Genomic DNA, 23,214 nt, shown 5'->3' with positions numbered 1-23,214 from the left:
CACGCACATCTGTTTCAGATGTCAGCATCAAATTCATAGCAGAACAGCAAAATGAGTGATGCCCTTCAATTCAAGGGACACTTCAAACCGGACATTCACACGTATCAGTTTATACAGCATCAAAATAAAGGCACCAAACTAAGATAAAAATCTTTGTGTGAATTTGAACTGCTCTACACATTCTCACATCACTGATACATTCTGTCATTCATATATGAGTAGAATTGATGCTTTTAAAACCAGTTTTCTCTGGTTTTTATCTTCTTTCAGCAGGAGAGGTTGACACTGTAAGATCACTTTCATACATCAAGACAAAGTAATTCAGATCCTGTTGAATGCTCCTTCTAGCACGAATCACATAACTTGTCAGCTTCCAAGATGTGGGCATCTAATCAAAGAAATTCTATACCCTGCACAACAATGATCAGAAATAATTCTTCTTGAATACTACATTATAACTTCATTCATCTTTTAATTCCTCACATGCAAACAGCATTACAGATATACAGTAATCACACACTTTGCATTGCTCTCGTTTGGTATGAATGAGTATCAGATTCAGTTGCAGAATGAACACACTTCCTAAATAAGCATTGTTTAATCTCTCATAATATGAATGAACATTTCTGTGAGGATCTGCCTATGCCTCTGAGCGTTCAGCTCTCTGAAGAACAAAGAAGTGAAAGAAGCCTCATAATTAACTAAGACTGGGCACATAGGAAGTCTGGAAGGAGGCAGAGCATGTCTTACATGCAAGGTTACCAGGAGAACCACACAGGGACAAACTGGAAATAGGCAAGGAATTGTACACAGAAGTAAAACATAGCAGTGATTGATGGAACAGCTTGGAAAAATACACCAGCAGAATATTTCCAGAAGGATTTTTAAAGAAATATAGTAAATATGAGACAGTGTCAAGTAAAAACAAATCAGGTCCTTATCTCACTGCCACAGTTGACACTGTATTATAGCTTCCCAGCATGTGCTCGTGTTAGATTAGGCATAGTAAGATCAAATAAATACAGTCCTCCCTACTACGGGAAGGCAAATTAACTGGAAAAACAAACCTCAATCACAGACAGAAATAAATATAGTTGAGTGGAGACCTCAATAAAGCCCTGACTGACAGCACTGCAATATGTGCTTTTATTAATATAATATTAGTTTTCATTTTATTAAAATAAACACATGCGTTACAATTGTGCCGTGTGTTGTGATTCCTACTGATGAAAAGTTATATTGCTTCAGTCCCAAAATAGGAACCAGGGTACCTTCTATTATTTCAGTATAAAAGACAGTATTTCCTTCACGACCAACTCTAATTTCAAGGCTGACTTGCTTGTGGCCCTTTTCCTGTTGGGAAGAACATAGTGTTTACACATCTGTTGTAACACTGTACTCTTTGCAAAGAAATATTCAATTGATTCCATAAGATGTTGAGGAATGCCTTAAATAAGACTATCACTGATAAAGGAACCATGCCAATTAATAGTGACATGCTGCTTGATGGAGCTTCATGTTAGATGGTCGCAGCAATCTCTAGGTTTGGGGTTTTTTTAAACAAAGGAAAAAACAAACAGAAGAACTTACTTGCTACAAATGTTTCTGATTTTCAAGCTGGAAGTATCTCTCCTACAGAACTGTTTGCATTTGTGCAGAACAATCAAAGCACGACACTTTAAAGTTGAGCACAGCCTAGAAAGGCACCATAAATACTAATTAATACTGCAATACAAGGTGAGGAAATTGCTTTAAACCTTACAGGTTAAGTATTCACTGCATAATATCAACTCTTCCTATTCCACGTACAGGATCACACAACTGAGAGAAGGGGAGTGTGTGGGTTGCAAAGAACTTGCTTTGATGGAAGGGCAGCCAGACTGTGCAGAGCCACAAGCTGCCAGTTGTGACAACAGAGCCACCAGCAGTACTGGAAAGATTTCTGTGCACTTCCTCCCAACATAACGCGTCCCAAGCTGACATGGAAGGCATGATTGCACATGCCGCTTGGTCCCTCACCAAGTGCTTGTTCAGGTGAAGGTAAATCATTAGATCCCGCCTAGTAATGGCTAACTACCAGGGCAAGGCCTGCTGAAAAGCCACTGCTGCTGCAAGGCTGAAGGGCTGAACCCTGAACGAGAAGTGGCTGTTCTGCTCTCAGCTGCTCGCACAAAGAATCAACCGAGACACAGAAACAACCATTTTCCAGGGCAGAAGATACAAACCAATTCATCTTCTCAAGTGACAAGGTCACCAGTAATTAAAGTCACCATCCTGAACTTGCATTCCCAAGGAGAATATCTGGCCCGCTACACTGAGAATAAGTCGGAGGCTTCCAGTGTTTTCATTGTACTTTTTTCCCCTCTTTTTTTCGGGGCTGAGAAGTGGCAGCTGCACAACAAAATAAATAAATAAATAAATAGATCTGCCTTCCATCAGAGCAAATTCTCACAGAAGAAATGCATGGAGAGGGAAGGACAACGCAGCTGTGGAAGGCAGCAGGATCAGGATCATTAACAGCCTAATGCAACCTTGGTTGTAACATCCAGCAACACGCTTGGCAGAAGCCATTAACCACTATACGAGGTGGAAGGTTGACAGTCCATCTCCAAACAGGTACTGAATGGGAACCATAAGGATACCCATTGAAAAGAAAGCATCATGCTCCTAGGTGCCCTTCTCCTCCTGAAGAAGGTTACAGCCATGCCCTGGCCTGTGCCCATAGGGCACAAACAAGCCTGCAGGTGACTAAGATCTCCAGAGCATTGTGGCAGAAGATCAGCTCACTCCTCTAACAGGGGAATTACAAAAGAAGTGATTTAGAGGTTTACAGTTACCACAGGTGGCACAGCCTGGCTGGCAGAGTAACAGGTCAGAAGTAGTTAAGCAATGGTAACAAACAGGTAAGAAACCCAGGTGTGCCTGTTTGGCAGCACCGGAGGAGGCTCGGCACAGCTGCTACACATAAATAGGTGGCAGCCACCCTGCCCTACCTCACCTGTGCCTTTGTTAGAGCACAGGCTCCAAAACAGTGTTTTCAGACAGCATTGCAGAGCTAGGTTTCAAGGCAAACATATGTAAACACCTGTTAGATGAGCGTTAATAATTCACAGCAAAATGCCAGCTCTTCATTAAGGCATTCGATGCATTAAAGAAAACATTGCAAAAGGTACTTGGAATAAGCTGAATAACTTTCAGACAAAAGGAATGTTTCACATTCTGTACTTAAAACCATATGTATCTCCTTCTTCCTTTTTGACAAAGCCATCTCTGTCTCTGCCAGCTGACAATACCACAGATGTCATACCTTACCTGCAAATGCAGTGTGTCCTCCTGTCTGCTACCAGGAGTCAGGGACCTGCCTGGCACATCCTGGGGAGGATACTTAGCTGCCCCAGGCCATAGGCTGTGGGAGAGCTGCGTTTCCAGCTGGGATATTGTGGTCCACAGTGCATCCAGACATACTCTCCAGCACACACAGAAAATCTGCAATCTCTGCTGGCAGTGTGGGGTGGGTAGAAGGCAGAAGTTAGCATAAGCAGTATTCCTCCTGTCTGCTGCCTCTGGACATATAAATCTCCAACGTAATGTCTTTCAAATACAAAACTTAGCTAGAAGTCTCGTGCAGATTCCTATCTTCTCAGTGGTTGTGGTATTCTCTTTTGTTGTTTTTCCAGTGCAGTATAGCTGTACGTACATCCATCCACAATGCTCTATGAAGACTGTTTGGCTTCAACGACATCACCCTTTCCTACATAACTTTCCATTGAATCTCAGCCTGGTATTACATCAAACATATCCCCTCCCCAACTAGTCCCATCCTCCCCATCTTTTTCAGTTACTGCCTACATTCATTCTACCACGTTAAATCTCCATTACCCAGTTTTGTGCTCTGGGAACTTCATTCCTCTCCTCATATTTTGAAGAAATTCCCCTAAACATTTGCATAAACAACCCTTTTTTTTTCCCCATGACTTCAGACTCACAGATACTCACTAAAGGCAAAACATTCATTTTCGGAGGCCACTAAGTATCACAAAAAAGAAGAAAAGAGTTTCTGCTCTTCCTGATACGACTGTATCTGTCTGCTGTCTCTTCTTCAAAATCCATGCATTCTATAAGGATTTTCATGCAGTTAGATACTCATACCCCTAAACCTGCTACAGTCAGGGAACAAAAACTAGATACTCTTATCACTCAGCTTTACCTTCTCGTCTCTAATTTAGGTCTAATCCCAGTTTAAATCAATTACCTAACAGCTAAATATAACTTCAGTAGGCTGGGTTGTTTCCAGAAATAACTAACTGCATCCTCTCTCCCGTCAGGGAAACACCCAGCAGCTCACCCAGCCATCTCTGTCCCACTGTCCTGCTTAGCAATGGTTCATGGCACAGAGACACAGCCCTCACCCAGGTACATCTGTGCTCCCGTGGGGATTAGGCATCAAATCCACAGGCTGGCCTGCAGTGCTGATTTTTTGAGCTTTGCCTCTTCCCAAAGCCCAGGCAGCTCCTAAGGAGTGAGAAATCACAGGCCTCCTGCTGCTCTTCACGGGAAAGAGAAAGCCTCTAAGTTAGGTATACTGCAAATAAAGCATGTATGCTTACAGAGGTGGATGTATCCCCAGTTTGTAACACCAGGGAAGGAGGAAAAAGATAAAAGCCTTATTAGTCTCTGCAGAAAGATCTACAGCTGCTCCTTTTCTAAGCTGGGAAAATTCAGTTCTATCTCTGTGGTCATGAGAACAGCCTCAACTCCTTTTGTTCAAATATCCCCTAAAAAGCCAGGAAGAACAAAAGCAAAGCCAGAAACTGCATTTCCAGAGTTGTCCTAATACAAAGCATGGGGGAAAAATAAAATGCAAAATCAGCACGTTAGATCCTTCTCTACACGTTGATGTTGGGCCAGTTGAACAAAGCAGAAATCACCCATCCCTCCAGTTCTCTGCAGAAGGGAGGTGATCTCCAACTATTTGATCTCACAGTTGTTTGCAGGCCACCTCGCTTGGGAAACTCCTCAGGTAGTGGTATCTGGGGACACCTCACACCATCTGAATTGGTTAGTGTGGTCACTGGTGCAGCAGCGTACAGTGCTGTACAGTTCCTATGCTGGAATACAAAGCAACATTCCACTGAGTCACCACACTGAGAATTCAAACATGTCTGAGGAGTCTCAGCTGTGCCCACTACAGATTCTAGCCAGCCAGCTGTACAGTACTTCATTCTCAGGAAGCCATCTCTTGTAGCAAGGAGATGTTTCCTGGCAGAAGAAAGAAAGATGGACAATAAAATGTTGACTTATTGCTGACAGTTGAACACTGTGTGTTCCCCCATTCTCCCATCAGCTACATGAGATGCAGCTCTCCTGGGCAACTACCATTTACAGAACATGCAATCACATAGAGATGTGGTTCACAAATGTGGTTCAACTCCAAGCTTCATTATGGCTTGCAAAGCAAACAAGGACACTCCACCACCACACAAAATAATTACGTCTAACAAGGCGAGCCACAGCAACACAAGCCACTTATCCCACAACATATAAGGTGCTCTCAGCCCAAGCTCAGTGCATCAGTACAACAGCTCCCTCAGCTACATGCCCACCTATGCTTGGCATCCACGAGATCTTCCAGCCATCCCAATCCTTCCTTCCTAAATCTTTCCTGTCCTTCCCAGCAGTGTTTCTCAGTCTCTCTGCTTACAAAGGTTGAACTATAAAATCAATCAAAATAATAATAATAATCTCTGGACTTGATGGGAAGTCCAATTGCATTCCCCACAAGCTGCTTGTTCTGTGCCCTCAACAGGGCTCAGCTGCTGCACAGCCCTCAGTCCTGGAGGTAAATCTCATCTCTTGCTCCCCAGTACTTTATCACTGGCTCCAAACACCAACCAGACTCCTCCTCACTTTTCTGCTATGCCTCCCCTAGCCTTGGATATTCTCTCAAGAGGGCCCAGCAAGAATGTTTCTCTGTAGCATCCTCTGCTATCAGTCTTCTACACAAATCTTTCCCACTCTCCTTGTGAGAATCACAACTAATTCATCCCTTCTGGCTTTGTTTTTATTTGCCCCAGATGCTGCCAACCATATTGCTCCTTTTCCCACTTCTTCTAGTCCATCTGTTTGAGTTAGATCCAGAACAAGAGGAGCTCCTGTTTTCCTACAAATATTTTGGTCCTGTTTTAACTAAAATGCCCAGACACTAGCACAGCAATATGGTTATTAAGTGACCCAAAGGAGTGTATTCCATGCAAACAGTAAGGAATCCAAGAATATATGTAACTCATTCCAGCAACCTCATTCTTTTCAATTGCAATTCAAGTGATATCTTAAAACTGCTATCTTCAGCCCCAGAAAAGGCACACAGCTAAATGTCACTCTGAATGCCAGAAAGTAGGGAGGAAGAAAAAAGCACAGGAAAAAGTAAGGATAAAAAGTACCTAGAGAGGAAACATCTCAACCACTTTGGAGTTCAAGGTTGACTTTCCACAGTGAATCAGAAACTCACTTATACAGATAACAGTGAGACCCACCTGGAGCATGTAAAGCATAATGGCAGCCCACCAGGACAAACATGGCAGCACCAAATACCCACCTCCTATCCCTGAGGGCCAGGCTGTGTGGCAGGCACAGCTTTGATGCACAGAGCAGCCACACTGTATGCCTGGGCCCAGTGAAATACATGACAGGACAGAGAGCTGCAGGCTGGTAGCAGTCTAAGATCAGCACTTCCCAGCTATAGTAGCACATTCACTGTAAACCTGTTTGCCAGCCTGAACGTTAGCATACTTAGCTACATACTTAATGCTGTTTCATTCTCCACCCCATCTTTATTTCCTTCTACTTCAGCCACGCAGACATCATACACAGTCTCCATTTTTCTCCTTCCACTTTTTTACCCATTCAAAGCAACCAGAAAAAATTTACAAGTCCTTCTCTCAAACCACTTTCACACACACTGTCAGAAGCCTCACAAAGTCTCTGCCAGTGAAACCCAAGCTTACCAAAATCATTCTCCAAGAGCAAGATGAGAAGATGCAGGAGAGCAGGCGTAGACCAACATGTTCCAGAAGCTCAGAAAAGCCCACCTCTGCATTGGAAGCAGCAGCAAATTGTCCCCCATATTCCTTTTAAATAGCACCATGGAAGCATTTAGGTTGAGCAAACCAACTTGGTACCAGCTTTTTCGAGGCTGCATGGCCCCAACTGTCTACTCCAGTTTAGTTTAGCTTTGGCTGATCCCAGTTACATAACTGTGCCCTTAAGCTCCTCGGCCATTAGGTCAGGATCAGGTTCAGATACTTCTGTGTAAGACAGTATAGGCGAGGCATAAGCCTCCTCCTGCCACACCAATTTTCATGTGAATCCAATGAAATCCCCAGCTCAAAGCTCAGCAGGATGTTTCCTTTCCTTTCATCTGGCCTGTTGTGAGCCATGCTAACACAAAGTGGGGTAGGAAAAAATAACGGTGCTTTACTAGAATTCAGTATTGTTAAATCCAAAATGAAATAACCCATAATAGCAGACAGATCAATTTTGGAGCAGGTGTCACATTGTCCTGCCATTACACGCGTTGCAAGCTGTGGGTTCCTTAATGCTGGTATGTGCAAGCAAACTTGGTTACATGGGCTGGCAGCAATCTGACCCAGCAAGTCACTACTAAAGCTTCACTACTGGTTGCAATCGTACCAGCTCTCTGGAGCAGTCCACTTTTCACATAGTTTACAAATAAGCTGCCTCTCTGTGAAGATATAAGCCATACGCCCATGTGTGCTGCTATAAGAGCTGTCATTAGACACATGAGCACGTGCTTAAGGGACAGTAGTGAAGCAGTGAGCAAAAGGAACACTGTATTTTGTCAGCAGGAATGTTGTGAGATAGCCACAAGAAAACTCAAGCATACTGTTCACATTTAGGATGGAGTAGATAGGGTCTAATTTTGGACTGTGAAAACGTAATCTGTGCCAATCTCTATTTTACCCCTCTCTACCCCCTTTCAACTAACAGCCTCTACCCCGTCATCCACAATAAATTAACAGCCAGCCATAGCTGACTTCCAAACAGGGTGTTACAAAAGTCTGGCCTTCCCATACACATATATATATACTTACAAAAGAAACCGTAGTAATGAGATTGAGATCAAATTACTATTCAGCATCCTTTTAAAATCAAGAGCAGGGAAAAGAGAAGTATGTGGGGGTTCCTTTGTGCTTTAAAAAAGAACAAATACAACACATATGATTAGCACAACTAAATTTGAGAAGTTAGATCATTCTTTAGCATCCAGTTTTCCCATTTCATGCAAGCGTCGACTTCTTGAGCTCAATGTCACTGTATATAAAAACAGCTGCATCTCTGCTAAGAAGATGGTGAGACCTCTTGGACAACTTGCCCAGGGACTCTATTGCACCTAAACTCTTATGGGAATACAACCCTTTCAGAAAGGTTTATTCAATAAATTAAAAGTAAGACCTCCTACGGGAAGCAAAAGCCGTAACAGAATGAAATATATTTCCTGTAGGAGGAATATTTTTAGACTTTCAGAGAGAGGCAAATGAAAGCTGAACAAAGTACTGCCAACTGGTTTCTCACCAAATTACTCTCAGTGGGGTGCAACTCAACTGAGACTGTGCTCAAAAATGATATTGCCATAATACAGCAGGGGAAGAAAAGCAAACAGAATTCGAAAATAGCAAGGGAAAGGTTATTTATTAGTCTGCTTGTAAAGTCAGTCACAGGTGATCAGCGGAGGTACAGTCGTATCATTGAAAATCAAATCCTTTGGACGAGAATGATACTGTGCAAAGGTAATGTCAATCACACCATACAAAATCACTTTGTGTATTTGCAGCCTGCATTCCCAATTTATTCAATGTCGTTTGAATCTTTCTCTAGTTAGCAAAGTCTGTATCATACTCTGCACTTTGCTGAACACCTTTCCATCCATTTATGAGACAAATCATTTGTGAGAGCATTGGAACTTGTTAACATTTGACTCGGCCAACCCAAATAATACCTGGAGCTACACTAAAGCAAGTCTTAATACAGACTTTGGGTGATGAAAACAAACAAACAAACAAAACCACATTATCTTCTCTTTTATTGTTTGGTATGAACGTTAATCTGAAAATATATGTAACGAGGACAATGGGAAATGGATAAAAGGTACAATCAATCTGAACAAGTCAGGGTGCACGGAGCAAGAAATCATAAATGAGCAGGAAAAAAAGGAGGCAAGCAAAATCTATCCAAGTCCCATCAGGTGCTCAGTGCTCACAGCACAATGAGAGGTTCTGCACAGGTCTGAGCATCCTTACACACCCTTGCTAAGAACAATGCTCATAAATCACATTTTGACCTCAAGCCATCAAAAAGCCCTTGTTGGGGAATACCATAAACCTTAGCTTTGAGAAAATACAGAGAGAGCAGCAGCAACTGAGGAGATCCAGAAAATCTAGTTCAGGTCTCACGCCTTGGAAAGTTCACGCAAACTGTTCCCTTTGCCAGGACTGTGAAGATAATGACCCACAGATGACAGCTTTAGAGTGGATAACAGGCGTTCCTATTTATGGGCCAGTGACACGGCACCTGGCATGCACAGCTCCAAAAGCAAGAACAGGTAGTACCCAACACCTGATTCCAGCGCGATGATGTGGTGAGCATCAAGCACTGGAAGTTCATCAGATCCTCCAAAACACTCTTAACCCTCCCTGGGATTTAGTATCAACGTGCCAATAGCCAGAGTGGAACAGGTATGGAACCTTAAACAGACAGTCCATAAATACCTTGGAAATACTGAAACTTGGTCAAAAAGCTTGAGTATTGTCATGGTTTTGTGCTGTCAATATTCTACATATATATGTAGAATATTGACAGCACAAAACCATGACAAGTATACATCTCCATAGATACACGTTATTCCTGAAGGATAAGAATAAATAAGAATAATAGAAAATATTTGGAACAGGCACTTCTTAAAAACACGTACAAAACAACGAACAGGGAATTTTAAAGAGAAATGAACTAAATGAAATTCCTGTGACTGAGTGATTAGCTACAGCCTTTGCTCCCTACCTGATAGTCTGTTTCAAGTAGCAGCACGCACACAAAGTATGCAAAATGCACACACGAATACTCTGTTAGACTGCAAAATTGGATGATGAATATCAGCATCAACTTCTTATGAGGTCTGAATCTTGCCCTTATCTCTTCGTTGCTCCCTTTGAATTTTCCAGAAGTAGATGGAATATTCGGCCTCTTCTTCCACCAACCAATTACACAGTTCAGTCGAAAATCTGAGGGATCCATGATGTTCAACACACACAGTTTAGAACAGCTTAATTCCAGTCATCCTCACATTCCCAAACTCTCTTATGCTCTCGTCACAAAAGCAGAAAATTAAATAGGAGCACCTTCATATTTAATAAGGCAGTATTTTTATTACAGTTTTAATTTTCACTAACTAATATTTTCATATTAACACATCCACTCTGCAGCTCTGATACTGATACCATCTAGTTTCTGCCACACCAGGATGAGTATTCAGCCCTGCTTGCTCAGAGCTGGTTTTCATCACCATACTCACAGAATCACACAAAACTGCTTAATCACCAACTTGGAAAAGACCTACAAGATGATCCAGTCCAACCATCCACCCATCACCACTAGTTCTCTCTAAACCATGTCCCTCAATACAATGTCCAAATGTTCCTTGAACACCTCCAGGGTCGTTGACTCTACCACCTCCCTGGGCAGCCCATTCCACTGCCTGACCATGCTTTCAGAGTAGTACTCACATCTGGAAGGACAAAACCACATGCTTGACACCGCTGTACTGAAAACACCACCACAGCACAGAAGAGTGACTACTGCAAAGCTCTCCATCTGCAACTGTCTCAGCTGCAGTGCCCATCATACAGGACAGCCTGCACAACTCTGTGTGCATCAGCTCCATCATGAAGTCAAGACAGCAGTCTGGGTTGTTGGTATTTTAGAAGCTGCTCAAGATTACTTTTCAGACTAATTTCTATTATTTCCACAAGTTCCTTTCCCATTACTCAAGCAATGCACACGCGGTGACAGTTCTGTCTGTCCTAGCTGTCAGTTCCCACATTCTCACCAAATGTCCTTGGACGTAATTGAGTTGGGAATGGAAAGAGTACATCTGCCAACTCAGAAACGTTGAATATATTTAGTTACTTCTCATGGCATTCCTCTTCATACAAGACCCACAGTACTTCTGCCCGCCAGATTTGGCAGCTGTAAAACTCCGACAACACTGAGCAGGATGGACTTAGGCTGGAATTAATCTGTTGCATCTTGTGGTTTAGGGTGTCTTATGGAAGAAAGCAAAGCAAACAATTCAGCGGTAAATACCAGTAGATGAAGTATTTTACTTTAAAAACCAAAAACCCTCCAACTCACTAAATAGCCAGTCCTCAAGGGGAAAAATGCAGGTTACCAACACTGGGGGTGGAGAAGTGTCCGGTGTTTCACATGTTTGATGGAAGACCAATAAAACAAGGTGTCAAAATCCTTTTAAACCCACCAGATTCCCATTTTGCCCCCTGGACAGTTAAAGAGGGCTCTACACAGGGATTAGTTCGAACCTCTCTTCCATCCATATAGAAGAACATCTGGATTAGGTCTGAAGGTGCTTAAGGCTAAGTACATGGAATTGACACTGAGCTCTCCTTTAACCAGCTACATATCACCTCAGAGATTATTATGGCAAACAGATCAGCTAGTGCTGATAGTGGTTTAATTCATTCCATGTGACTCCTCTCCATGGACAAATATTCCAGCTGATGGGAAAGCAATTCCAGAGCACCTCACCAAAGCAAGCCACACACAACACACACAAGGAAATGCAGAAACAATGAAGTAAAAAACACAAGGCCAATGGCACGCTAAAGATACAGCATGGATGGACTGTGGCAACCGAACACCAATAAATAGGAGTTGTCACAAAAGGGTAAAGGCTGAGGAGGCAGTCCATTAAAATAATTCTATCAATATTGTTATATTAATGAACAGCAGACTGCCTTCCTTCTCTCTTGGCTGTAGGCCGCCCACACATATCAGAACAGATAGCAAACACTGCTCATGAGTCGAGGTGTGAGCACCTACTACCATGTTCTAAATTACCACTAGGTAAGACTCAACCAGATGTTACATAGTAACTCAGTCAAACTTGGGCTGCTGTGCTGATATTGCAGGCAGGTAGTTGCTCTGACCCCTGCCATCATCTGGGAGACATCACCAGAGCCTCCCCTGGCCAGCAAGACACTGCTGAATTACATTGATATCATTAGCTATCATTTTCCTTTGCTCTCCTCGGGACAGAAGAATGGGCAGGAGGCTGAATGAACCTCCATGCAGAGCTACTGCTACTGAGCTCCGCTGGGCTTCTCACCCGGAGAGAGCGGTGAAACACCGCATCCTTCACTTGTACAATAACGCATGCATGGCTAAGCATCCATATGTGATGACATGTTGGCAGAAGCAAGGCCATAAGGTAACCATCCATATTTTTATCACGCTTTTTCCATGATATCTAGTATGCTTAAACAGTCGCTTAACCTTATAAAACATTTAATGAAAACATAATGATCATAATAGATTTAATTTGGTAAGCAAAAGAGGAAAATGCCTTCAAAGTACAGCTGAAATCTGATGGGAATTGAGAATAATTGTCCTTCCCTAGAAGGACACTGGTGTGATGGTGCCAGCAGTAACACTGCAGTGACACTGCTGCTTCACTGAAGGCCCTCAGACAGGCCACAAACATTGGCACTCGCCGCTCCTTGCAGCACTCAGCTCAAAGCCTCTTTCCTGCAGTGGAATCCTGTGCATTTTTCTTCCAACTTAAAGCTGATCAGTTTTATACACTGCACATACACAGAGCTATCAGTTACTGCAAGCACCTTGCCTTGGCTGTGTAAAGGATGCTTTCAAAATATGAGATCACGCGCTATTAGCGTAAACCTCCACTTGTTCCTGGATGAATGATACTCAGCCGGGTTCAAGGAAACACCTTCCCGTGCAGATGCAGCTACAAATCACGTTGTGATTAAACACAATCACTCCGGAATCACTGTGGTCAGAAAAGATCATTAAGATCATCTCATCCAAACACCAACCGTCACACCATGCCTGCTAACCACGTCCCTCAGTGCCACATCCACACAGATCCTGACCACCACCAGGGATGGTGACACCACCACCTCCCCGGGCAGCCTATATCACTGCTCTTTGGAAGGAAGAAATGCTTCCTGATATCCAACCTGAACCTACCCTGGCACAACTTGAGGCCATTCCCCCTCATCCTATTGCTGTTACCTGGGAGAAAAGACCCAGGTAGAACCTCTTTCCAGGTTGGCACATGACATCTTTGTACGGAAGCAGTGAAGAGAGACCTGCTCGCGCCCAGAGACCTGAGACATGTGTTCAAAGCTTTGGATTCAAGAAATTCCACACGGGAAGGCTTATGTTGTTGACACTTCTTGATGTCCCTTGCCCAGCCCCACGGTGTACCTGGGCACCTCACACTTGCAAGCACCTCGTGCCATCACCCGCTGCTCACCACGCAAAGCAGAGCTATCAAGAAGCAGCGTTGCATTCCTTGAATGTACTTGTGCCCATGACACTGTGTCGGCAGCCCAGTGCTGAAGTCACCCAAGTGAAAGGCGTCGATATTTGCATTGCTCAGTTGGGCTTGTCTTGGAATACGATCGCTCCTCGCGTGGTTCTTGACACACGCGAGGCATCAAATAAAAGCAGGGCTTGATGGGCGCGCATTCAAAGGAATTCCTCTATCTTTCCGGGAGCCTTCGCGCATCCCAGCTTAGGAGGTGCGAAGCGAGGACGGGACTGCACGAAGCTCCCGGTGTGCGCTCGGAACACACCGCTCAACGCTCCCGTCCCGACGGCGCCGCGGACTCGAGAAGGGAAGGACGCGAGCGGGGCGGCCCCGCGGGGCGGGCGGGGGTCGCGGCGGGGCGGGCCTACCTCGGACTTGCGCACGACGTAGGCGGCGGGGCGCGAGCCGGGCGGCGAGGGCTGTCCCTTGCGCTGCTGCAGCCAGCGGCGGGGCGACGAGAAGATGCTGTTGGCGGCGGCGGGGCCGCTGAGCGCCGAGGCCGATGGAGCGCGCGGCAGGAAGGGCGGCTCGCGGCCGGGGCTGCGCTTGCCGCGGGGGCTGCCGCCGTCGAAGAGCCCGCTGCCCGGCGGCGAGCGCTCCAGCGGGGAGCTGGGCGTGGAGGCGGAGGAGCCTCGGGGAGCGCGAGGCTCTCCCGAGGGGCTGCCGGCGGCCCTCGCCCGGGGCGCCCGGCCCGCGCCCTCGCCCTCCTCCTGGCCGCCGCCGATGATGGCGGGGTCGAGGCTCCGCGTCTGGCGGAGCCTCCGCTTCGAGAGGCTCTTGGCGGCGGCGGGGGCGGCGGCGGCCGGGGAGGAGCAGGAGAAGACGCTGCTCAGCAGGCTCTGCGCCGACATCGCGGAGGCCGCTGCCCCGGACGCGGCGGGGACGGACGGGGGGTCCCGGGAGCCCCGGGCTCGCGCTCAGCCCCAGGCGGCGCGGTCCGACGGCGGCAGCTGCGGACTCATGGCGGAGGCGTCCGCGCCGGGGTTGCTCCGGAGCTGCCTCCGCAGCCGCGTCCCTTTGCTGGGAGAGGAGGGAGGGAGGGAAAAAAAAGGGAAAAAAAAAAAAGTTACGAGAGCAAAGGGGTGGGAAGGAGGCAGCCTCGGAGCTTTTATCTCAGCCCGCCGCTGCCCGCCAGAGTCACTCCCCCCGCGGCCGCGACGCGCTCGGGATCGCTCGCCGCCTCTCGGGTCCCGCCCGGCGCGGGGTCCCGTCCCGGGGCGCCCACGTCGAGGCGGTCGCTCCCGGGTTGCCCCCCGCCTCCGCGCTCCCCTCGTGCGGCCGCGTTCCGGGTGGGAGCGCTCCGAGGGAGCGGTGCGCGCCGGAGGGCTGCCGGTCGGCCGTCGGTCCCGACCCGCGCAGACGTTCAGACCCACGCCTCCCATCCTGTGCCACATTGCTCCCCTTTATCTGACCCCTACAAGCACCTGCTTGAGTGCGCTCTGCACGAAGTCCGTGTGACAGCCCGCACAGAGCAACAGAGCTGTGTGGAAGTCAGTGCCCCGGCAGCACGGATAAGCCCAGCCCCATAGCCCTACTGCTGGAGAGGTCGCAGCAGCAGCAAAAAAAAGCTGGGATCGATGAAGCTAAGCCTCACCGGGACAAACAAACCTGCCTTGTCCTCTGTAGAGACTTTCCCTGCTGTCTCTCCAAGCTCAAACAAGGAAACCTTTAACGGGAGAACCTTAAGAAAGCCCAAAGCGTGAAGAAACACTGCTATCAAAGGCCATCAGCACCCACCCCCCTCTGCAGTGCAGGGAGCGGTCCCTGGGCCGCAGGATCTGACTCCTGCCCTCTTGCTGGAAGCCACAGCAGCAGGTTCTTTGGGGCTTAAGCATCCTTCATTTACCTGAGAAACCACCATCTCCGAATCCCCCCAAAAACCATCTTGAAAAATATCCCTTGATCACATCTCCAAGTTATTTCCCCCTTCGGTTTCCTACAACCCCGGGACAGGCCTGCGGTGTCCAACCGGGCATCCCGGAGCTGCGCGGGGAGGGCTCGATGGCGGCAATTCCTGCTGTCATCGATAGAGGGAGCAGAACGCTTCGTGGTTTTATGTCAAGCTCAGCAGCAACAGCGGTGTGTTGGCACAGCCACCTTCAAAGGGAATCGTTGTGGTTTTATTGATATTTCCAAATCTGTGGGGGTTTTTGGTCTGAAAATGAACTTTTCCCCTTGGTTTTGGCTGTGTTGTGATGACTTCAATCGGGAATTGACTGGAATACCATATTCGCTTTGAGTGTGCTCCCTATACAAGGAACAGTGATAAACTTCAGCAGATCCTGTGGAGGGCTATGGGGACAGCTGGGAGATGGAATGCTTGAGATGCTAAGAAAACTGGGCTCGTTCAGCCTGGGGAAGGGGAGAACACTGGGAAATCTCGTCTTACTTAAGTTGTGACCTTTATTTAAGCAGGAGGTTGGACAGAAGACTTCATGTGATCCCTTCCAAATGGAATGACACTGTGGCTTTTGACCAAACATGAAGCTACAATAAACCATATCTTTACCATATCTGCTTTTAACCTTACTTTTTTTTTCTTACAAGAGAATTCCATACATTTGAATTCCTGGAATTTGATATATTTGGGCAAAATCTTCAGCTCTTTGAAAGCTTCTCTACTTTCCTAGCGAAGACAGAAGAGAATGTTTGTCTGTATGACCTTGTAATTGATCTACAGGCACATGAGCATAGCATTAAAAGCCACTTCTCCAGAGGAGAGCACTACGAAGATGTCCACAGAAGCAGATGAAGAGCAGATGCATACCAGCAACCAAATATTGCAATGGCATTGTCCCATTTCTACAGAGGCCACTGTCTTGCCAGTGACCTTGGTGAGATGTATATAACTGTGCCATGCCAACAACATGAGTGATTTGACATGAGTAGAATGGGAAACTGGCCATGTTTTCCCGTGAAGTCATCATGTTCCTCTGTTTCGTACTTGGCATAGGAATGTGCAGGTCCATCACTCAGACATCTTCAGTGCCTCTCAGAGGAGTGAGTAAATGAGAGGAACAATCCCATAGGCACCAATGTCAGAGCAGCAGGAGGGCAGGAGGAGCTGCAGGCACGGAGCAGCAGCTCCCTGCAGCCCAGGAGAGGCCCATGGAGGAGCAGGTTGTCCCCCTGCACCCCACAGGCACCACATGGAGCCGATCTCCCCATGCAGCCATGGAGGAGCCCATGGGGCAGCAGTAGATGAGGCCTGGAGGAGGCATGGCCTGTGGGTGCCCCCACAGGAGCAGTTGGTATCGGATAACAAGGGCTGCTCCAAAAGTAACGTCTTGGCCTTTATGATGTTGGCCCACAACATCAGAGGTGGATGTTGGTAGCATGAGCGTAGAGGCTGACCCTTCCCACCAATATCCCGTTACATTTTGTTGCTGTGTGACAGACAGGCAGCAGAGGGGCATTCTGACACGGAAGTGAGGACGAATCATAGAATGATAAGAATGGGTTAGGTTGGAGAAGACCTTCAAGATCATCCAGTTCCAACCTATCTGCCGTGGGCAGGTTTGCCAACCACTAGATCAGTAAAGGTGTGAACTATGAAACAGTGTTACTGAGTTCTCTGAATCAGTTGCGATTTCTACAGTGATAAATAAGAGGCATTACTTTTGGAGTGTCCTACCAACTATCTAAACAGTTACAGACTTCATGACTTCTCTGTGATTTTCCACGCGCCCATCACCAAAATGCTGCGTAACGTAAACCCGTTACAAATCCCCAGGACAAGGGCACTGGACATACGACCCGGAAGACAGTAACGCCTCCGGACCCGTTTGACAGGGTCCTGGTGCCGATGCCGGTAGCTGCCGGGCCGGGCGAGGCCGCGTTGCGTTGCGGCCGACAGCGCAGGCCGGAGCCTACTCCGGGCCGGCAGGAGGCTCGGGCCGCACCGCGACGTGCCCCTCCGGGCTCGCTGCGGGCGGAGGCTCGGACGAAAGACGCTCCCGAGCAGCCGCGGCCCACGCTCAGGCCTCGGCCCCGGCCTCGCACCGCCGCCCCGCCCCGGCCCGGTCCGGCCCCGCCCCGCGCCGCCCGCGGCCCGCAGCCCCCGCCCCCCGCCGCGCGCGCCGCCCGGAGCCGCCGCGCCGATGCCACGTGGGAGGCGGCGGAGCCGCCGTCGGCGCCGGGCCGGAACCGCGGCCCCCCTGACGTTGGGGACGGCGCTCGCCGGGCATCGGGAGGAGGGGAGGTCTCGGAGCCCCCGGGACCGCAGCGCGGCGGCCGAGACCCGATGGGTGCTCGGCGCCGTGGCGCCCGGCTCGCGGCTCGGCCTCCCGGGCCTAGAAGCGCTGGCGGCGGCGGCCGGGCCTAGGGGCGGCTCCCCGCCCTGGGCGGCGCCCGCGCTGCTCCAGGTGCCGGCGGCGGCCCAGCCGGCCCCACGGCGGGACGGCAGCGACCTGCCCGCCTGCGCGCCCGCCGCCCTGGCCGTGCTGCGTCTGCAGCCGGGCGCCGAGGGAGCGGCGCGGGCGGCGGCGGCGGCCGGGGCCGCGCCGCGCCTGCGGACCGTCTACGTGAATCCGCGCTGGCTGGAGCGGCAGGCCGCGCTGGGGGCGGCGGCGGCGGCGGCTAGCCCCTGCGCCGAGGCGTCGGCGGCGTCGGCGGCGGCGGTGGCGAACAGCGCGGCCGGGGACCCGGCAGCGGCGTCGGCGTCGGCCGCGGCGGCGGGGCAGGGCGAGGCGGCGGCAGCGGCAGCGGCGGCGCCCGCGAAGGCGCCCGCGCCCGCGCCCCCGGCCCCCACGGCGGAAGCGGCGGCCACCCCCTACGTGGGGCTGCGGCGGCCCCTGGGCTACCAGCTGGCCAAGGCCACCAAGGAGCGCATCTGGCGGGGGGAGTTCATTGACCTCTTTTCCTTGCTCCACACAGAGCTGACCCCCGAGCACAGCCCGCACCCGGGGGACACGCTGGACCAGTGGGTGTCGGCCTTTCTGGTGTACGCCAGCGTGGTGTGCGAGAAGCACCCGGCACGCTGCGGAGCCATGTTCAAGTACCTGGACACCATCCGTAAGCTGCACGCCACCTACGGGGGCAACTCGTGGATGAACTACGACGAGGACTTCCGGCGGCGGGCGGCCAAGGACCCCAACCTGCCGTGGGGCGACGTCGACCTGGACCTGTGGATGAAGTGGATGGCCCCCCTCAAGTCGCTCCTCAGCAGGCACAATCGGATTGAGAACGAGCCGCCGGCCGCGCCGCCAGCACAGCCACCGCCTTCATCGTCATCCCAGAGCCCCAGGAAGGAGGAGAAGAGCCAGGTGTGACGGCAGGCAGCGGGGTGCTTCCCCTGTTCCGGTGTTGCCCTTCAGAGGGGCAGAGAAGGGGCCGAGGGAGCTGGGGTGGCTGCTCCCCATCCCTGTGTCGATGGTGGGCTTTGGCCTGTGATACCTTGGACTGAGTCTGTGTGGAGGGGTGGGCACTGAGGGGAAAGGGTCTCACAGCAAATAGCTGCAGTATTTATTGCTCTGCCCCTCAGGAATTGGAAGTTCCAGTCATTCTCTCCTCTGGGATGTAATCCCGTTTTCCTTAGGACATCAGAAGAAAGGTTCCTTTTTTTTTTCTTTAATTGTCTTAAAAAAATAATAGCTTTCTCAGCAATAAAATTGTACCTAAGACAAAGAGAAGAGGCCTGTTACTGTGGGAGCATGTGGTAGCTGCAAGCTGCTCGGGTGGCCAGGAACCAGTGGGTGTCAGTGAAGAGGAACTTCAATTTGAATGGCCACAGCTTGCAAATTTAACATGATTTGGAGATGTAATTGAGTTTCAGCCTCTGTAGGTTTAGCGCACAAGTTCTGGCCTGCTTTGTAGAATGTGTGTGATTAGGGGAAGCTGGGAGGGGGGAGGGTTTGTTTTTGTCAAGGACTTTTATTACAAGCTTCAAGTGTCACTGAATTGGCATAACCCCAAACATACACAGGCAAATATGCTGTTTCCAACTACTTGAGCTATGACAGCAAGCGCCCGTGGTACCAGAGTGCTGCCTGTCTATATTTGGGGTTGTACTGCAGCTTTTGATGTTTTTAGGATACCGGTGGCTGGAATCTGTCTGTCCCATGGTGTGACATATACTGGACACCAAACGTTTGAGTTTCATGCCAGTTGAATGATGGTTGGAGGGCTCTCTTAGTTTACTCATATTTATTTCTCAGCTATTCTTTTTCTTTTAAGGCCTGTAGGAAGAATCTTTGCCATCCCCAAAGGCTCAACAGATACAGTAGGATACTCAGCAGTGGCTAAATTAGTCTGATCTGGAAAGGGACAGCGTTTTTCAGGGTATCTGCCAGTGTTGAATGCATTGCACCAACTCCTGTCTTCTCTACCTAGCAACTTCTTGGGCCAACCTGCATGGAAAGGAATGGAAACTAACACCGTTTAATGAATGCTGTAACAGATCCCAACACCGGCTGTATGGCCTTGGTGCTGTCTGTGTTTGGTATTGCAGATTACGTAACTTGTTCTGCTATCTTTGTTTAGATTTCTCCATTCTTGCCAACGGTTTTTATTTTACTACCGATGTTATGTGAGCACCAGGTGGAAAATACCTCTTCTATTTCACCTTGTCCTGTACAGGTTGTTCAGTTTGTAATGTTAACTGGACTGTAGCTCTCACAATAGCTGTCCTGTCAGGGCAGAGCTCTGCTGCTGCTGCTGGGCACCAGACGTCTCTATCTCCTTTCATTTTGTCCAAATTTTCCAATTAATTTTAGTGTCGGCATTGACTTGCATCTAAAGAAGGTACTGGAAGCTTTGTGAATTAGAAACAAGCTTATTTCTTTTAGCTGGCTAGTTTACAAAATACCAACCTTTAGCTTAATGATTGGCTTGAATGTGAAAGCTACAGTGCTACAGTAGCATAATGGAAAGTAAAAGTAAGGGCCGTGTAGCCGCTGTTTGTTGTGGGTTCAACTACTTGTTTACTATTAGAACAGTTTTTAATTGGTGGCATAGGGTATTTTATCACTTCTTTTTAAAAGAAGTCCTTAACTGAAACAGTTGTCTGAGCAGCTGTTAAATGTAGGTTAGGCCTGGGATAAAGCTGGCACGGCAGCAGCAGGGAAACACCAGGTGACCGATGGGTTTCCCCTTTGCCTACATGCAGCTCCTTGTGAGCTCTGTGTTGTGTAACTGCTTGAAAGGAATAAAAGGCTGTGACTTTACATTTGGGCAAGAGAGTTCTCTAATTTGAATGGGCTTTTATGGAGAATAGGGTTTGATCAGAATCTGAGCTTTTCTACCTTCATCCTGCCAAGGGGAAGGGAAAATGTTTTACAGAGACTTTTTCTTCAAGATTGCTTGAATTGATTTTGTTTTCGTGGCTTCAAAGGTCAGCGTTAGGCTGCCAGGTTGTATTTCATCTCCCCATTCAGCGGGACGCTCCTTACATTTCAGCTTGTCGCAGTGTCTGTGTCTCTCTAGTTTTACAGTTCCACAGAAGGTCAACCAGTAAAAACAAAGTCAATACAAATGAAAGGATGTATTCGAGGCCAGTTGCTATTCCTGGAGAGCGAGTAGAGAGCTGTAACTTTGCTTTGCATTCAGTAAAGTGAGAAAGCCTCGTTTTTGTTTAAAAAGCGGTGAGATTGGCATGTGTGTGTTATAGGATGAGGTTCCTTCCTACAGATTTTATTGCCTGGGTTCTCTTTGGGCAATTCTCAGTTTATTGTTTTTTTGTTTCAGACTCCGTGAAAGCAGAAGGCCAGTTGGAATGACAGGCAGAATAAGTGGGTGAGTTGATATATAAAACTGTCTAACTTTGGTTTTTTAAATATTTACAGATTTGTTAAATACCAAATTTCTTATTGGTGCCAACAGCCTGACTCCGTTGGTGTTTAAGTGGAGCTCTGGTATTCTAGTGCATTCTTTTACCTCTGCTTCTGTTGCGTTGCAAGCTGTGCTAGAGAAGACGTAGGAAATTCATTTTACCCAATCAGCAATTGTAACAATGGACTACAAACCTGCAGAGCAAGCCGGTTTGCTGGAAAACAGGAATTCCTGCAGCGCAGCACTTGTCACAGACTATCCAAAGAGGGCAAAGATTCAGGAAAGTGAATAAATTGAACGTTGATTGAATGAGGTCAGGAACGGTCTCCTGGAGGAGAGCCCTGCCCTAAAATACTACTTTGAGAGTATAAGCCAATTTAATGCGCAGATTAACCCTTCTCATTTGAGCAAACTTGTGTGCAATCCTGGATCTTTGCAGATCACGACTGGACACTTCAAAAACAAATCGATAAATAAATCTGTGTACTATATTTGCTTAAAAAATGAATCCGAACTTGTCTTGTTACACCTGTTAATTTTACCATTTCATTGACGACATAAATGTGTATTTGACTTGACACAGTATCCTACAGTTGGTATAACTCAGGTTGTTGACAAAATTATTCTGTGAGGCTCAGTACCACCTCTTCGTTCTTCTCTTAAAAAAAGAAGTCTTTACCCATTGCTGGCATTTCCAGAAGTAATTTATAGCCCATGTACGCCTGGCAAAGTTCTTGAACAGATTTAATAGCTGACCTAAATTATTGTTCTCGTTTTATCCTCATAGAATAGTTAGCATCTTGAACATCTGACCAAGCTTTTGTGGCCCGATGTTCATGAAAATCATTTGTTGGTTCATGGTTTAATTGTTTTACATCTCCGTATTTTGTTTTCTTTTCCTTTCCCCTTGCATACTAGGGAGTATGATCAAGGTAATACTATGATCCAGTAACGCGCTTGATGGTAAGGGTATGCTTTTAGTTGTTTCAGGAAAAAAATACAACCAACTGCCGTTATCTGCTCTCCTTTAACTTTCTTGATAGTTTCAACAATATGCTTAACCTGAAGTGTTTGTAAATCGATTTAAAAAAGAAAATGTTTGTGACTTCACCTAAATAAATTTTTATATATATAAACACCGTTCTTGATCTTAGTCTCTGTTTCTTTTTCCCCCCTCCCTTGCACTTACGTTGTCGGTTCCCATTCTTGTAGTCGCCTTTTTCCTTGACCTGAGCTTTTAGAAAACTCCTGTTTTTCAATTAGGAAAGCACAACAGAGCCATAAGTAGCCATTGTCTAGAACAGAAATCAGCCTTTGAAATTGACTTTCAATGTTTTGACATTTGAAGGTTGTAACTGTAGTTGTCGCAGCTTATTTATGTTTTGCCATTTGCTGAGACAACAGCAGGTATCGGGCCCGGGTCTGTCTGACAATGTATTATCTGCACTATTGAAGCACCAGTATTTCAAGTGGTCTCTGAAATGGGATTCTGATCCAGTGCAGGCATTCAGTAGGACAGAATATAGAATAGTTTTGCAAGTGTAGTCACAAGCTGTAAAGATCTTTGGTTTTTGAGAATGTGCTTAAGCTCAGAGCAATCACGTGTAGCACTTTGTCCCTATCCTGTTTTCTTAAGAAACTGAATTTGTGTTACTTGCTGATCTGTGCTGTGTCTCTTCCCAGCATTGTTACATGTTAATCATTGCAGACATCTTCTCCTGAGGAAGTTCTGTAATAGCAGCAGGATCTGGGGGGCCAGGAGGGCATCGGGTGGTGGGAGAAGCAAGGAAGGATGAGCAGACATC

The 23,214-nt window shown here is 47.7% G+C and overlaps 2 protein-coding genes across 2 annotated transcripts in view; one reads left to right on the top strand and one right to left on the bottom strand.

Annotated features, from left to right (window-relative positions):
* ARHGAP6 (Rho GTPase activating protein 6) overlaps positions 1-14,239 on the bottom strand; it is a 291,817-nt gene extending 277,578 nt beyond the window's left edge. The window contains exon 1 of the mRNA XM_072348427.1: positions 14,011-14,239. The gene's annotated coding sequence lies outside the window, so the exon portion shown is untranslated. The remainder of the gene's footprint in view (positions 1-14,010) is intronic.
* Positions 14,240-17,730: 3,491 nt separating this feature from the next.
* On the top strand, positions 17,731-22,552 carry LOC140264106 (uncharacterized). Its single transcript, XM_072359606.1, has 3 exons — positions 17,731-18,906; positions 21,326-21,373; positions 21,461-22,552. Exons 1-2 carry the CDS (start codon positions 17,743-17,745, stop codon positions 21,332-21,334), a joined length of 1,173 nt encoding a protein of 390 aa, XP_072215707.1. The 5' UTR covers positions 17,731-17,742; the 3' UTR covers positions 21,335-21,373; positions 21,461-22,552.
* Positions 22,553-23,214: the final 662 nt, after the last annotated feature.

The sequence above is a fragment of the Excalfactoria chinensis genome, chromosome 1, assembly GCF_039878825.1.
Source record: "Excalfactoria chinensis isolate bCotChi1 chromosome 1, bCotChi1.hap2, whole genome shotgun sequence".
Lineage (NCBI taxonomy): Eukaryota > Metazoa > Chordata > Aves > Galliformes > Phasianidae > Excalfactoria > Excalfactoria chinensis.
Note: the sequence above shows the minus strand (reverse complement) of the source record. Positions and strands in the feature narration are given on the sequence as shown.

Excerpts from the sequence above, each read along its gene's own strand:
- LOC140264106 (XM_072359606.1), top strand. The coding sequence starts at position 17,743 with ATGCCACGTGGGAGGCGGCGGAGCCGCCGTCGGCGCCGGGCCGGAACC.